At 35.3% G+C, this 14,315-nt stretch overlaps 1 protein-coding gene across 1 annotated transcript in view; it reads left to right on the top strand.

Moving 5' to 3' along the window:
- SNX7 (sorting nexin 7) overlaps window positions 1-8,130 on the top strand; it is a 110,527-nt gene extending 102,397 nt beyond the window's left edge. Inside the window, exon 9 of the mRNA XM_033197013.1 lies at window positions 7,684-8,130. Coding sequence (XP_033052904.1) covers window positions 7,684-7,761 — 78 coding nt within the window. The 3' untranslated portion in view covers window positions 7,762-8,130. The remainder of the gene's footprint in view (window positions 1-7,683) is intronic.
- The last annotated feature ends 6,185 nt before the right edge of the window (window positions 8,131-14,315 follow it).

The raw sequence follows: 14,315 nt of genomic DNA, 5'->3' as shown, positions 1-14,315 counted from the left end.
AATTAAAAACCTGCTATCAAGAATCCCAAAGTTTTCTGGTAGCGTCAGGAGCTGCATAGTTCAAGGTCAGATCTCAGCTTTGGAGGCCTAGAAAAAAAACCATATTGGTCAGCAACATAAGTGGGGTTCAGGCTTTTAGGGCAAAACTTAATATTTATATGTTTGGAGAGCAATAGAAACCAAGTTATCAGTTGGTTAGTGTTCAAATAGAAAAGTGCAGTTTTCGGATGGCCAGCATCTTAGCATCAGTTGTTCAGTATATTCCTTCTCTATAGAGTCATCTGCATTTACTGAGCACTTACCATATTCCTGGCATGTATTAATTCAGTCTTCTTCAAAGAATAGATATGTTCCTAGAAATATATACAGAATTTCCAAGATACATGAAGGGAATTAATTTTCATACACTCACCTTTTGTAAATACTCTTTCCTAAAATGTGATCAGCCTGATGCCCCTGCAATCAGGGTTTCCTACCTACTTCTCCTTCCAAATTATCCTTCTACTATGTGAAAGAAAGGCGTCTCATTCTCATGACCCAGTGACTTATTAAATGTACCCTGGTGATGGTTCAGGAGATTGACTCTCCATTTGTTGATGGGTAAATACTGGCATACAATTGATGAGATTTATAATGTAAACACACTTAGACCATTTGAGCCTCAGCTTTCTCACCTGTAAAATAGGATTCACAGTAGTCATTGTGAGGCTTAAAGAAGGTGATATATAAAGCAATCATTGTAATGCCTGACCAAGTATTCATATCAGTATATGCCAGTTGTTAATGTTATTTCTGTTGCTATCCTATGTCAATTGTTCTATAATGTTCTATATTTCAAAACACATACTTTTTCTGCTTCTGGTGTGGAAGATAAGGAAATCATGAAATAGCTAATTTGTCTGTCTTATCATGTTTTACTCTCCCTTTTAGTACTTACTTTAGAAATGAAAATATTAGTTCACATCACTAATTAGCATGGACAACTACTGAATATCTTAGATCTTTATTAAACTAGCATAGTTAATGCAAAATATGAAAATGATAAGAGTTTGTTCACTTGAGGACTAATGCCATCTTTGGTGCAATTTGAATCACTTATTAGACAAGAATTCTAAGTAGAGTAGGCTGCTTAGAATTTCATTTTGAATTTTACCTGGAGAATGTTCAGAAGTTTATTTAAATGATAGTTTTGCAGTTATTAAAAATACCTAATATGTTCTGAAAGTAGTAATTGCTTTGGGGCTGCCCTGCAGGGGTACCAGATACAAGATTGTGTATAGGTTTGCAGAGAGCAAACCAGAGAGCTCTAGCAGAAAGATGGTTTGCAAAGGAAACTGAGGGCTTTTCTCTAAATGTAAAGTGTGGTGCTGTTTCCATCAGCCCTCTCCACCCAGTTAATAGTTTTCTGTTTCGTAAACATTGTGGGTAGATTTTTTAAAGATATACTTCAGCATTTTTGTATTTCCTTCTTTTTTAAACTTGACATTTGGTGAAGGAGATTTGTGAGTGGTTTATGAAACTGAGTTTTTTCTTGATATTGAAAAGCGATAAAATACTGATAATAGCTAATATTTATTGCATATCTGCATATGATGTTAATTGTAGCTTTTTGGAGGTGTTGCTTTTCGGGTTGTGGAACTTCTCTTTTATTCCTAATTTGCTGAGAATTTTTTTTTTTTTAATAAGGAATGGACATTGGAATTTGATAAATGTTTTTTCTCTATTGAGATAATGTTGCATTTAATATTGTCATTTGATAAATAATTGGATGTTAATCCAATCTTGCATTCATGGAATAAACTCCGTTTGGTTATGATACATAATTCTTTGTAGAAATTATTACATTTGATTTACCAAAATTTTATTTAGAATTTTCATATCTATGTTTAGGAGGAATAATGGTCTGTAGTTTTCTTTTCTTGGAATATCTTTGGCTCTGGTATTTTGGACAGCATCCCCATGTCTTCAATTTTCTGGAAGAGATTATATGGAATTAGTATGATTTCTTCCTTAAATGTTTGCTGTAATTCACTAGTGAAGAATTCTGGGCCTGGAAATTTGTGTGTGTGTATGAAGATATTTAACTACAAATTCAAAATCATTTGGGTTATTGGTTTCTTCTGTGGTGAAGTTTGGTAATTTATGTCTTTCAAGGAATTGGTCCATTTCATCTACATTGTCAAATGTATAGGCATAAAGATCTTCATACTTTTCTTTTCTCCTTTAGTAGAGTCTGAACTAACATTAAACCTCTCATTCCTGACCCTTGGCAGCATGGGTAAAAGTTTAATTTTCTCAAGGATCTAATATCAGTTTCATTGATTTTTATTTTTCTTTTTTCTTTCATTGAGTCCCACTTTGCTCTTTTCTGTTTTTTTTTTGTTTTGTTTTTTGTTTTTTTCTCTCTCTCTTCTGCATTTAATTGTTCTTTTTTTGGTTTTCAAGGTAGAGACTAAAGTCATTGATTTGAAATCTTTCCTCCTTCATATGTAGGCATTTAGTGCTAAAAAATCTCTATGTTCTACTTTAATGGCATACCAAAATTGTTGCTGTGTTGTGTTTTCATATTCAGTTCAAAACTCTAATTTCTCCTTTGATTTGTCCTTTGACACTAGAGGCTTTTTATAATTGTCCTGTTTAGATTTCAAATATTCGGTGATTTTAAAGATACCTTTCTGTTACTGATTTCTAATTTAATTCCATTATGTTCAAAGAACATACTTTATATGACTTGAATCTTTTAAAATTTATCGAGACTTCTTGTATGGCCCAGAATATGATCTATATTGGTAAATGTTTTATGGGCACGTGAAAGAAAGTATGTATTCTGCTTTTGTCCTGTAGGTAGATCTCAATTAGGTCAACTTGATTGATAGTGTGGTTCAGATCTTCTTTATGAGTGCTGATTTTCTGTCCACACATTCTGTCAGTTCTTGAGAGGGGTATCAAAATCAGTTATACTTGTAGATTTGTCTTTCTCTTTGTATTTCTGTCAGTTTTTATGAAACACTTTTATGTGTGTAAACATTTTAAATTATGTCCTCTAGATGTATCGGCCCTTTTATCATTATGAAATGATCATCTTTATCTCTGATAATGATCTTTGCTCTGAAATCTGCATTTCTGATACTAGTGTAGCCATGCTAGCTTTCCTTTTGACATATGTTACAATAAAACATATATATATGTATGTCTATGTGTATATATATACACACACACATATATATACATATATATATATTTTTTTTTTTTAATTAAAAGAAGTAAACCCAGGATCTCACTGTGTTGCCCAGGCTTATCTCAAACTCCTGGGCTCAAGCGATCCTCCCACCTCGACCACCGAAACTGCTGGGATTACAGGCATGAACCACCATGCCTGGCCATATATGTATTTTTTAATCCTTTTAATTTTAACTATATTTGTCCTTATATTTAAAATATTTATAAGAAATTTAAACAAAGTATAGGTAGGTCTTTTTTTTAATTCAGTTGGCAATCTGCATCTTTTAATGGTGTGTTTAGCATATAGACATTTGAGTAGATTATTGGTATATTTGAGTCTTTTATCTTGCTGTTTTTTATTTGTCCTATCTGTACATTGTTCCCATTTTCTTCTTTTGCTTTCTTTTGGATTGATAGGCAATTTTACATGATTTCATTTTACATCCCTTTGTGGTGTATTAGATACAACTCTTTTGTATTAGGTATAACTCTATTATTTTAGTGGTTATTTTTAGGTTAATGTATGTATCTTAAATTTGTCATAGTCTACCCTCAGGTAGTATTATACTGCCTATATAAGAACCTACAAATGTGTGTTTTCATTCCCTTCCACCTGGCTTTTATGCTATTTTTGTAATGCATTTTACCTATACATGTATTACAAGCCCTGTAAGATTTTCCTTTTTTTAATTCATTATATTTTAAATACATTTAAATAATAAGAAAAGTATATATCATATGTACTCATGTAGTTACTATGTCATTTATTTATAGATCCATATTTCTATCAGGTCTCTTTTTTTTTCTGCCAGATGAGCTTTTTTTTTTTTTTTTTTGACATTTCTTATAGTGTGTTCTGATGGTGATAAATTTTGCAGATAATGAATTAAGTGATTTTGCAGTCTGCTTGATGGGATCTTGTACTATTGTAGGCCCTATAAGAATGCTGGATACTGTTTAATCCTTCCCGATGGCTTTTTTTCCCCTGTGTCTCGTAGTCTTCTCACATGCATGCACCAATCAGTACTCTGCTTGGTGTGGTGCATCCTCCGCACATCTCCAGAGCTTTGTCTCTATGCACCACTCTCTTCTCTGTTACTGTGGGCTATGAACTCTAGCTGCATTTTCTCTAACTCTTAGCTCTATCCTTGTAGCTCAGTGAGTCAGCCAGGTAATATCTCCCTTCACCATGGCCTGGAAATTCTGTTAAGGCAACAAGCTGGTATATTAGAGGGATGCTAATATAGTTTAGATATTCATCCCCGCCCAAATCTCATGTTGAAATGTCATCAGCAGTGTTGGAGTTGGGGCTGGTGGAAGGTGTTTGGATCATAGTGTTGGATCCCTTGTATATGGCTTGGGCCATCCCCTTGGTGATAAGTGAGCCCTTGCTCTGAGTTCACATGAGATCTGGTTGTTTAAAAGTGTGTAGCACTGCCCCCACCACTCCTGCATTCGCCATGTGGCATGCCTGCTCCCACCTCACCTTCCGCCATGATTGTAAACTTCCTGAGGCCTCCCCAGAATCTGAGCAGATGCTGGCACCAGCTTCCTATACAGCCTGCAGAACTGTGAGGCAATTAAACCTCTTTTCTTTCTAAATTACCCAATCTCGGGTATTTATTTATAGCAATGCAAGAACAGCCCAATACAGATGCCATAACAAAATTCCGAAGACTAGGTGGCTTAAACAACAGAAATTTGTTTCGTCACAATTCTAGAGGCTAGAAGTCTAAGATCAAGGTGTCAGCAGCCTGTTTTCTTCTAAGGTCCCTCTCCTTGGCTTACAGATGCCCACCTTCCTGCTGTGTCCTCAGATGATTCTTCCTCCTTGCTCACATTTCTGGTTTCCTCTCTGTGTCCAGATTTCCTCTTCCTATAAGGACACCAGTCATATTGGATTCGGGCTCACCCATATGACCTTGTTTTACCTTAATTACCTCTTTAAAGGCCTTATCTCCGGATACAGTCACTTTCTTAGGTACTAGAATTAGGGCTTCAGTCCATAACACTGGGGTATCATGGAGCTTACTCTGGTTTTGTTTGTTTGTTTGTTTTTCTCCTCAGGGGCCAGTATCCTTTGTTGCCTGATTTCCAGGGTGTTGAAAACCATTGCTTTATATATATAGTATCTACCTGGTTGATTGATTTAGGCAAAAGAGCCTTTCCAGTCCCTATTACACCCTCTGGGTCAGCAACAGAAGTCTTGAACCTGAGTTCTTGATCACTACGCTATAATTCCTCACACTGACCTTTCACAGACATGCCAAGATTTATGGGGTCTACCTTTTGCTCATCTTTTAGTCTGCATTCAGTGATTACTTCCACTAGGAAACATTAGGACACTCCAATCTTAGATCCTATTACTGTTACTCCCATCATGTCCTGTAACATCACAGATCCTATAGTTGATTATATTTGCTTACTTGGGTTTCATGCTAAATCCTAATTTCTATTGGTTTGTGAGCTGTGCACTAGTACCGTCACAGTGCCTGGCATATAGTAAGAACTCCAAAATATTTGTTGAGTGAAGAGGTTTTTGTGTGTCTACCCTTCATGCCCCCCAAATCATGTGTAGTTTGGACAATCATAAATTACTTACAGTCCAAAATTTGAAAAATATACTAAATGTGATGTATTCATCTTTTATGCCTTTTCATTAGTATAGGCATTTAGATATGCTTAAAGATATCTACATTCTTCTCCTGTACCATCTAAGAGGAGGCCACTCTTACTAGGTGGCTCCTGTAGTAACTACCTGACCCTGATTCCTCTACTCCCCTCCCCTTCCCTCCTCTTCCTATTTTATTTTGTTATTTCTCCATCCCTATGAGAGAGGCTATTATTATTATATATCTGAGGAACTAGAAAATCATCAAGTTAGTAACTTACCGGAGGATAAAAGCAAATCCCAGAATCGATTCATTACAGTTACTGTGCTTCTTGGATTGTACTTGACTTTCAGTACCTTCTAAAGCTATTTAAAGAAAAAGTATCCCTTGAAGTCTTGATAAACTTGATTATTATAATGAGGCCTACATTACCCCAAGTCTGGCCTTCAAAATATATTACAAAATAAATACCTACTATTTAACCCAGTAATTTATTGGGTAAAATTTACCCAGTGTCTTTTTTATTTGACAATTAGATCATTCAATGTTTTGCTGTTCTCTTGTAATTATACAAATCTTTTAGCTTTATTATTAGCTTCCTAAGTTATTGGAACCTATCTCAGAGTTAAATCACAGTATGTAATCTTTATGAAAATCTGAATTGACATAGTATTTCCCATATTCTGAATCTTCAGTTTGAAAAAAATGTGTTTATGCATATGTACACACATACACATACACATACATAATTATATGAATACATACTTTTTGAAATCAACACACTTATAATTTGAGAGCTTTAAACGTTTGAGTTTTTACAGTGTTTGAAAAATCTCTAGTCTGTTATTAGCACTGGTTGTCCGATATGGGCACATTAAAGCTGTGAAAGGATTAGAGGCAGAAGAAGTGACATGGAGGTAGTTGATCCAGGTGGACCAGTTTAATCTGTCTAACTTTGGAGTGTATTATGTAGAAACATACATGTCTATGGCCGTCTATCCACATTTGAAAAAAAAAAAAAACCACATAATTTCTTTCCAAATTTGTTATAGCTCAGGCTGAATATACATTAGAGTAGGTATGATTTAGAGGAATCCTAAGTGTGTTCAGACTGTTAAAATTATGCTGTACATAAACTTCATACAGATACTTGAGACTGGTCTATTAGGAAGGTCATCCTCAGGCAAAATCAAAGAGGCCACATTTATGTTTATGTGTTCTGAACGCCTTCACACCCTTGCAATCCTGTGTCATTTCCTGTGGCACATTAATAACTTAAGTCTTTCCACCCATTCCTAACAGACCATCCTAACAGTTGCTAACTTTTTGAGCGTTCACTTTATGTTATGCATTCTGCGTAGAGATTTATACAGATTATATAAATTTAATTCTCACAGTTGTGCTAGTGGTAAGTACTATCATTAACCTAATTTGTAGCTGAAGAAACTCTAATAAAGGTTAATCAACTTTCTCAAATTCACACTTGATGTAATGGGATTCAAATCAGACTGAAGTGTGTTTGTATCATCACTCCTCCTCGGCTCCAACTGGGTCCATCTTTTTCTCTAAAATGTGGAGCTCTTATTTTTCCCTTGATATAGTGTAATAGTAGACTATTTCAGCAAACTAATCCTTGCTAATCTTTTTAACCTTTAATATGTTTTCCCCTTACTTCACAGTAGCAGCCCTCATTAAGAATTAAAATATGTAGAAAATGACAAGGATTCTGACAAGATGTTAGAAGAATAGAACAGATTGCAATAGGAACAGATGTGTTAGAATTTATTAATCCTTTAACGCTGAAAGTAAACTGTTACTGATTGCCTCGTGGTGTGTTTCCATTATTCAGTGCCTTGCTACATGGGAATCATTCCTTACATCACAGACCAACCTCCACTTGGAAGAAACCTCTGAAGATAAACCTTAATCCCATTGAGGACTTCTGTTTGATCTTTGGGAGACAGCATTTATTAACCAAAGTTATTCTTTCTGGATCTGCCATGTCCCTTATAAAGTGGATGAAAAATGTTTTGTACTATCTGGAAAACCAACAACTTGAAACCTCAGGTATTCCAGGTCACTGACATGAATTTGAAGATATATCTATCTGTATGGATATATATCTATATGTATATAGATATAGAAATACAGAGAGAGATCTGGCTTAGTTTTAATTATGTTCTTAAATTTGTGTGCCAATAATTGCATATAGATTTTTTTTCTTAAATATTTGACTGTGGAACATGCCATTTTAAATATGTTGTAAGGACTGTTTTAATAAAAAGTTTAGTATGAAGTGACTGGCTGCAGTGTATTCCTTTCCTCCTAGTAACTCAAGCCTCTTAAACATTCTAAAATGAGTTCAGCATGTGTTAACAAGTATACTGTGCATTCAATTTTATTTCATTATCATTTCCTCTGAATACTATTCAGTTTAATATTAGGAATTCAAAGTAACAACCAAAAATTATTTGACATTATTAAAATAGATGATAACTGTTCAAAAATTGATTTTTTAAAAGTTCAGTAATTGTTTTCCACAATTAAAAAGTTTCCAAGATTTAAATTATTATTTGAGTTATTAGTTAGAAATCCTTATATAATTATATTCCCACTAGTAGATATATTTGGGCTTTGTAAAATTTTTGCATATTCTTTCAACTCATACCTAGCTTTTATTTGTTAAGATGTACAGTGTTTATCAGGTTTATTTCCCCATTCATTCATTGCCTATCACATGCAAGGCACAGTTGTAGGTGCTTATGTTCTGTAGTGATGAAAAAGATACTTTCAGAGCTTACATTCTAGTAATACTGATCATACAGATTTTTTCTATTAATTTTATAACCATATAAAAAAACTAAATGTGTTGATTATTTAATTTTTGCTGATTTTTGGAAGTAGATATTTCTCAGGACTGTGTGAAATTTGAGGTATTTGGTCATGCATGCTGTCTTACACATATGACTTTATATTTTGGGTATTGTCAAGTGTCACAAAACTAGACATTTAAATTGTTTTAACTAAAACAAGAGATTCACTTATACACACACAACTATAAATATAAAACTAAACATTTTTCTTAAATGTTGGCAAATGTAATTTTTAAACCATCTGTAATAAAAAGTCTTGCTCCATTTTTTGACATTTGGCTGCTGATAGCTTGTAGGTCCACCCCCTCTCTCTTCCTCTTCTGCCCCACATCTCCTGGACAAGCTGCTTTGAAAGCCCAAGTGCTCCCTCCTTTGGCACTGGCTGGAATAAAGTTCAAACACATGCAAGCCCCTCCCTACAGATGGGAATCTACCTGCTAACTACCATAAAAACCTCAGCTGATCTCCTTTTCCAATTGCCTCAAACCATTTTTGAATCAGTCCGAGAGGCCAGCCTTGCTCTCCCCCAAAAGCCTCATGATGTAAGTGATAAGCCTTTTCATATCCTCTTGGTGTGTTTGTGGCATCATGAGTCTTGACATCCAAAACAAACTTTAGGTGGGAGTCCTTCCTGTTTATCAAAATTGCCCCAGCAGTATTGTTTTGCAAGCTCTTTAAGCCTTCTGAACTTCAGTTTCCCCATCTGGAGGTAATGGAGATAATAGACTCTAACCCAGAGGTTGTTAAATGATACGATAAACTTAGAAAACCTGGCAGAGAAATGATAGTTAATCAGATCATTAAGTGATTCAATGGGATAATATGAAATGTGCTTTGTTTTTAAGTGCAATACCTTCCTTCCGCCCGCTTTAGTGCACTGTAAGCCTTGCCTCATTCCTCTCCTTTTCCATCCACATGACTGCTCTCCCAAATACATACCATGCATAGCTGCACAGGTAACCCATGTTAACTAGCATGTACCTTTCCTTACACTTTTCCATTCTCATAATATACTGTACATACTTATACACACATAGCTTTTATCTTTGATCTAAAAATGATATCATACTGTACATGCTATTTTGCCTCTTTCCTCACTTAACAATATCTTCTGGAAAACCTTCAAAGTCAAAAATAGCTCTACTCTTTACATGACTACACAGTATATCATGAAATGAATCTACAGCAATTTATGCAGCCATTTTCTTGTTTATAGTTATTTACTTTGCTTTCACTTTTTCATCACTTCAAAAAGAATCCCCATCCCTTTTAACTGTCACTGTCTTAGCCCTCAACCCCCATCTCCCAGGGCCTAAGGAATCTTCTTTGTGTCTCTATAGATTTGCCTATTCTGGATATTTCCTATTAGTATTATCATATGTGATCTTTTGTGACTGGCTTCCTTCACTTAGATTCATCAATGTAGTATTTGTCAATACTTCGTTATTTTTATGGCTAAAAATACTCCATTGTGTGGTTGTACCACATTTTGTTCATCTATTATGTTTATCCTTTCACTTATGGACATTTAGGTTGTTTCCAACTTTGGCTATTATGAATAATGCTGCTATGAATATTGATGTACAGGATTTTGGGTAGACATATGTTTTCATTTATCTTTGGCCTATACCTGAAAGTGGAATTGCTGGGTTATATTATAACTCTGTTTAGCCATTTGAGGAGCTGCCAGGTTGTTTTCCAAAGTGGCTGCACCATTTTACATTCCCTCCAGCAGTGGATAAGGGTACTTATTTCTCCACGTCCTCACCAATACTTGTTACTCTCTGATTTTTTTTTATTATAACTGCCCTAGGGGGTATGAAGTGACATCTCATTGTTTTTCATTTGTATTTCCCTGATGCGTATTTTCATGTGCTTAATGGCCATTTATATACGTATTTTTGGACAAATGTCTATTCACATATTTTTCCCACTTTTAAATTCAGGTTTTGTGTGCTTTTATTATTGAGTTGTAAGAGTTCTTTATGTATTTAATATACAAATCTCTCGAATTATGATTTTCACTTTCTTGATGATGCCATTTAAAGCGCAGAAGTTTTTCAGTTTGATGAAGTCCAAAGTATCTATTTTTTCTTAGGTTGCTCATGCTTTTGGTATCATATTCATTGCTAAGTATGAGGTTAGGAAGATTAATTCCTGTTTTCTTCTGAGAGTTTTAGCGCTTTAGTGCATTTTGATTTAAATTTTGTGTATGGTGCGAAGAAAAGGCCCACTTTTATTCTTTTGCATGTAAGTATCCAGTTGTCCCTGCACTATTTGTTGAGAGACCATGCTTTGTTTCAGGTTTCTTATTATTGCACTTGACAAAAGAACAAATCAAACTACTTTTTAAAAAAATAAAAGGAATTGAACAGTTTATATAATCAAAAAGAAAAGGATGTATTTGGGCATGACTGGTCCTGAGCAGACATATTCTTCTTTCTGTCTATTCCCTACTTCTCTTGAATGGTTGGTCTCAATTTCTCCTGTTGCTGCCTTTACATGAAGCTAGTTCTGTGGTTCTCAGCTGGGGCGGTGTGATCCCCAAGTGACAATTAGCAGAGCCTAGAGCTATTTTGTGTTGTCACACTTGGGGAGGAGGGTGCTACTGGTATGGAGTGGATAGAGGTAAGAAGGCACAGTAGAGCTTCCAACTACAAAGAATTTTTTAACCTCAAATGTCATTGCTAAGGTTGAGAAGTCCTGGGCTAGATTAATGTCTGCTAGTAGTTCCTGGCTCACAAGTGCCCAGCTTTGCTACTAGGAAGGAGAGAGCTCTTCCCTTCCACCTTCAATTCAGTTAAAACTCTTGAGAGAAGAACTGGCTTAGCATACAGCCAAGCCCCCTCTTAGTCCCACCCCCCAGTCTCAGGTCAGTCTTTGTGGCTAGGAGCCAATGTGCCATTATTATCATAGCCAAGGTCAGTTCCTACTTTTACACAAATTACAGTAGGTAGAGAAGTTATGACCAAAGGGAGATGGCAGTTTTCATTCAACCATCTTATGTGTTCACCATCTAAAAGAAGGGGCTGCTTTATCCAGAAGAAAGAAGAGTGCTGGGGAAGATAGAGTAATACATGTCCACACGATAGTTTTAAATGAACGTACTTTTTTATCTGTCTAGAATTATATTAGTTCTATATATAATTAACACTTGTTACGCCTAAAACTTTTCAACAAGCAAGGACTCGTGTAAAAATAGCTCTTCAAAGAATATCTATTTGAGATTACAAGTGTCAATAAACCATTAGTCCAGCATATATAATTATATAGGAAGTCAATCATAATTGTGTTAGCTAAAAAATAGCACAAGACTGTGAAATTAGAGTTGTTAGTGCACTCATCTGTATTAAAAAATCAACCTTTACATTAGAATTGATTGAATAAGGAGTTCAATATGTAAGAAATATTCTTATGTGGAAATACTGAATTAAGATTCCATTGAAACACATGAGTTGTTAGAACTAGAATTAAATTCTGAACATACTGTAAAAAAAAAAAATAGTCATTTTAGCATTTAAAATTCTGAGCTTGTGAGTTAACTATTCTAGGCCCCAATTTCCCATCTGTGGAAAGGGGGAATTAATCTGCCAGATCTACATTGCTGGGAAGTATAAGAATAAATTACGAACAGCTGACTTTGACCACATACTTTGGATTATAAAAGTTCTGCCTCAGCTTCCCCTTGTTACCTACTAAATCTTCAAAACTCCGAATCCCTTCATAAGTGAATCCTGAGATAAAGCAAACAATAGTCACATTTACCAAGGCATGTCATAGTAAGATATGTTCAGAATGTCATGCATATGTGTCAGTAGGAATACATATAGATACATATTTAAGCTTATATACATGGTATAAATGTGTTATGTGGCGTGTTTGTATGCATGTGTGGTGTGTGAATGTGTATAGTGATCAGTGGAAAGACGGGAATAAAAATCAATGGAGCAGGAAGCCAACTGTATGCCTGCTGTTACTTATCTCCCGGTCTTCATGTATTACAGTTCGCTCAGGTTTGAAAATGTATTTATGTGCCTGTTCATAAAGTTACTGTGCAATGAGATCCCTTAAAGTGGGACAGCTATTTAAATATGTTTGCCATCACTTTTGCTTGTGTAATTCTTTAAGGCTATAATTACATACGTTCAAAAGAGAAAATGTGTGCTTCTGCAATTCCTGTTTATATTTCTCTTAATGTAAATCGTGAAGATTGAAGAGATTGTTTGTGCTTTTTATCTTAAAACATGACAGGGTAATCTTTTGGTAAGATCAGAAGAACAATGCTTTCCCTTCTTAAGGGGAATCATCCCACAACATGCAATTTAGTAACTAATCAGAGCTGGCTAGAAGTGTTTGATAATTGTGCATCAGAAATTTTCTTTTCCTACTTGAAGCATTATGATAACTGATTTTAAGATTAAATTAGTGTTACTTTTAAGTGGTTTATTTGAACAATCTGAGATTCTAAATACTTTTGAAGGACCTTGCATTAAAATATTATCCATGCATCCACTTATTCAGTAATTCACTAATTCCACAAATATTCCACTAGTAATAGGTGCCAGACACCATCCTCTGTTTTGCTGTAAACAATTATGGTAAGTAAACATACCCTACTCTCATAAAGCTAAAAGTCTAATGAGACAGACATCATGCAATAAATAATAATGCATGTATTATTTCTTAGGGATGCCTTATAAAAGTATCAAGAACTGAGTGTCTTAAAACAATAGACACCTGTCTCACAGTTCTCAAGGCTAGAAGTGGCAAATCAAGATGTCTACAGGACCCGTGCTCTCCCTGATGGTTCTAGGGGTGAATGCTTCCTTGTCTCTTCTAGCTTCTGGTGTTTGCCAGCAATCCTTGGCATTCCTCGGCTTGTAGATGCATCACTCCAATCGCATGGACATCTTCTCCCCGTGTGTCCCCACATTGTCTTCCCTCTGTGTCTCTGTGTCCAAATTTCCCTTTTGCAAAAGGACACATGTCTTACTGGATTAGGGCCCACCTTAACGACATCATTTTAATTTGATTGCCTCTATAAAGGCCCCATAGTGAAATAAGGTCACACTCTTGAGGTACTGAGGGTTAGGACTTCGACATATGTTTTTTTTTTTGGAAAGGATACACGATTCAACCCATAACAATGCATAATTACAAATTATGTGAAGTGCTGTGATGTAAGAGAGGGAATAATATGGAGCATGTCTTTTAAATTGAGTAGACAGTGAAGCACAACTTAAGACCCAGAAAGTAAGAACAAACCAGGCAAAGGGGAGTAGATTGTGGCTGAGTGAAACAACACAAACAAGGGCGCTGAGATGGGAAAAAGCTTAATGCATAGGAGGAGGAAGTGAAAGAAAACCAGGGTGTCTGGGCTGTAGTGAGTGAGAAAGAAGAGGTTCCAAGATGAGTCGTTTAAACTTACTGGAATCTTTCTCTTTTTTTTTTTTTTGAATTGTGAGCGATTACCAGAACTTGGTTGGGGATAGTGTGAACTTCTAAGGGACCCAATCAATATGGTTTTTATTTTTTATTACCCCCTTTATAGTGAGTGACAAAAGTGGGGATATCGGAGGACACATGAAGCTAGGAACAGCAGAAGAAT

The sequence above is a fragment of the Trachypithecus francoisi genome, unplaced genomic scaffold, assembly GCF_009764315.1.
Source record: "Trachypithecus francoisi isolate TF-2019V2 unplaced genomic scaffold, Tfra_2.0 Lachesis_group5, whole genome shotgun sequence".
NCBI classification, from domain to species: domain Eukaryota; kingdom Metazoa; phylum Chordata; class Mammalia; order Primates; family Cercopithecidae; genus Trachypithecus; species Trachypithecus francoisi.
Note: the sequence above shows the minus strand (reverse complement) of the source record. Positions and strands in the feature narration are given on the sequence as shown.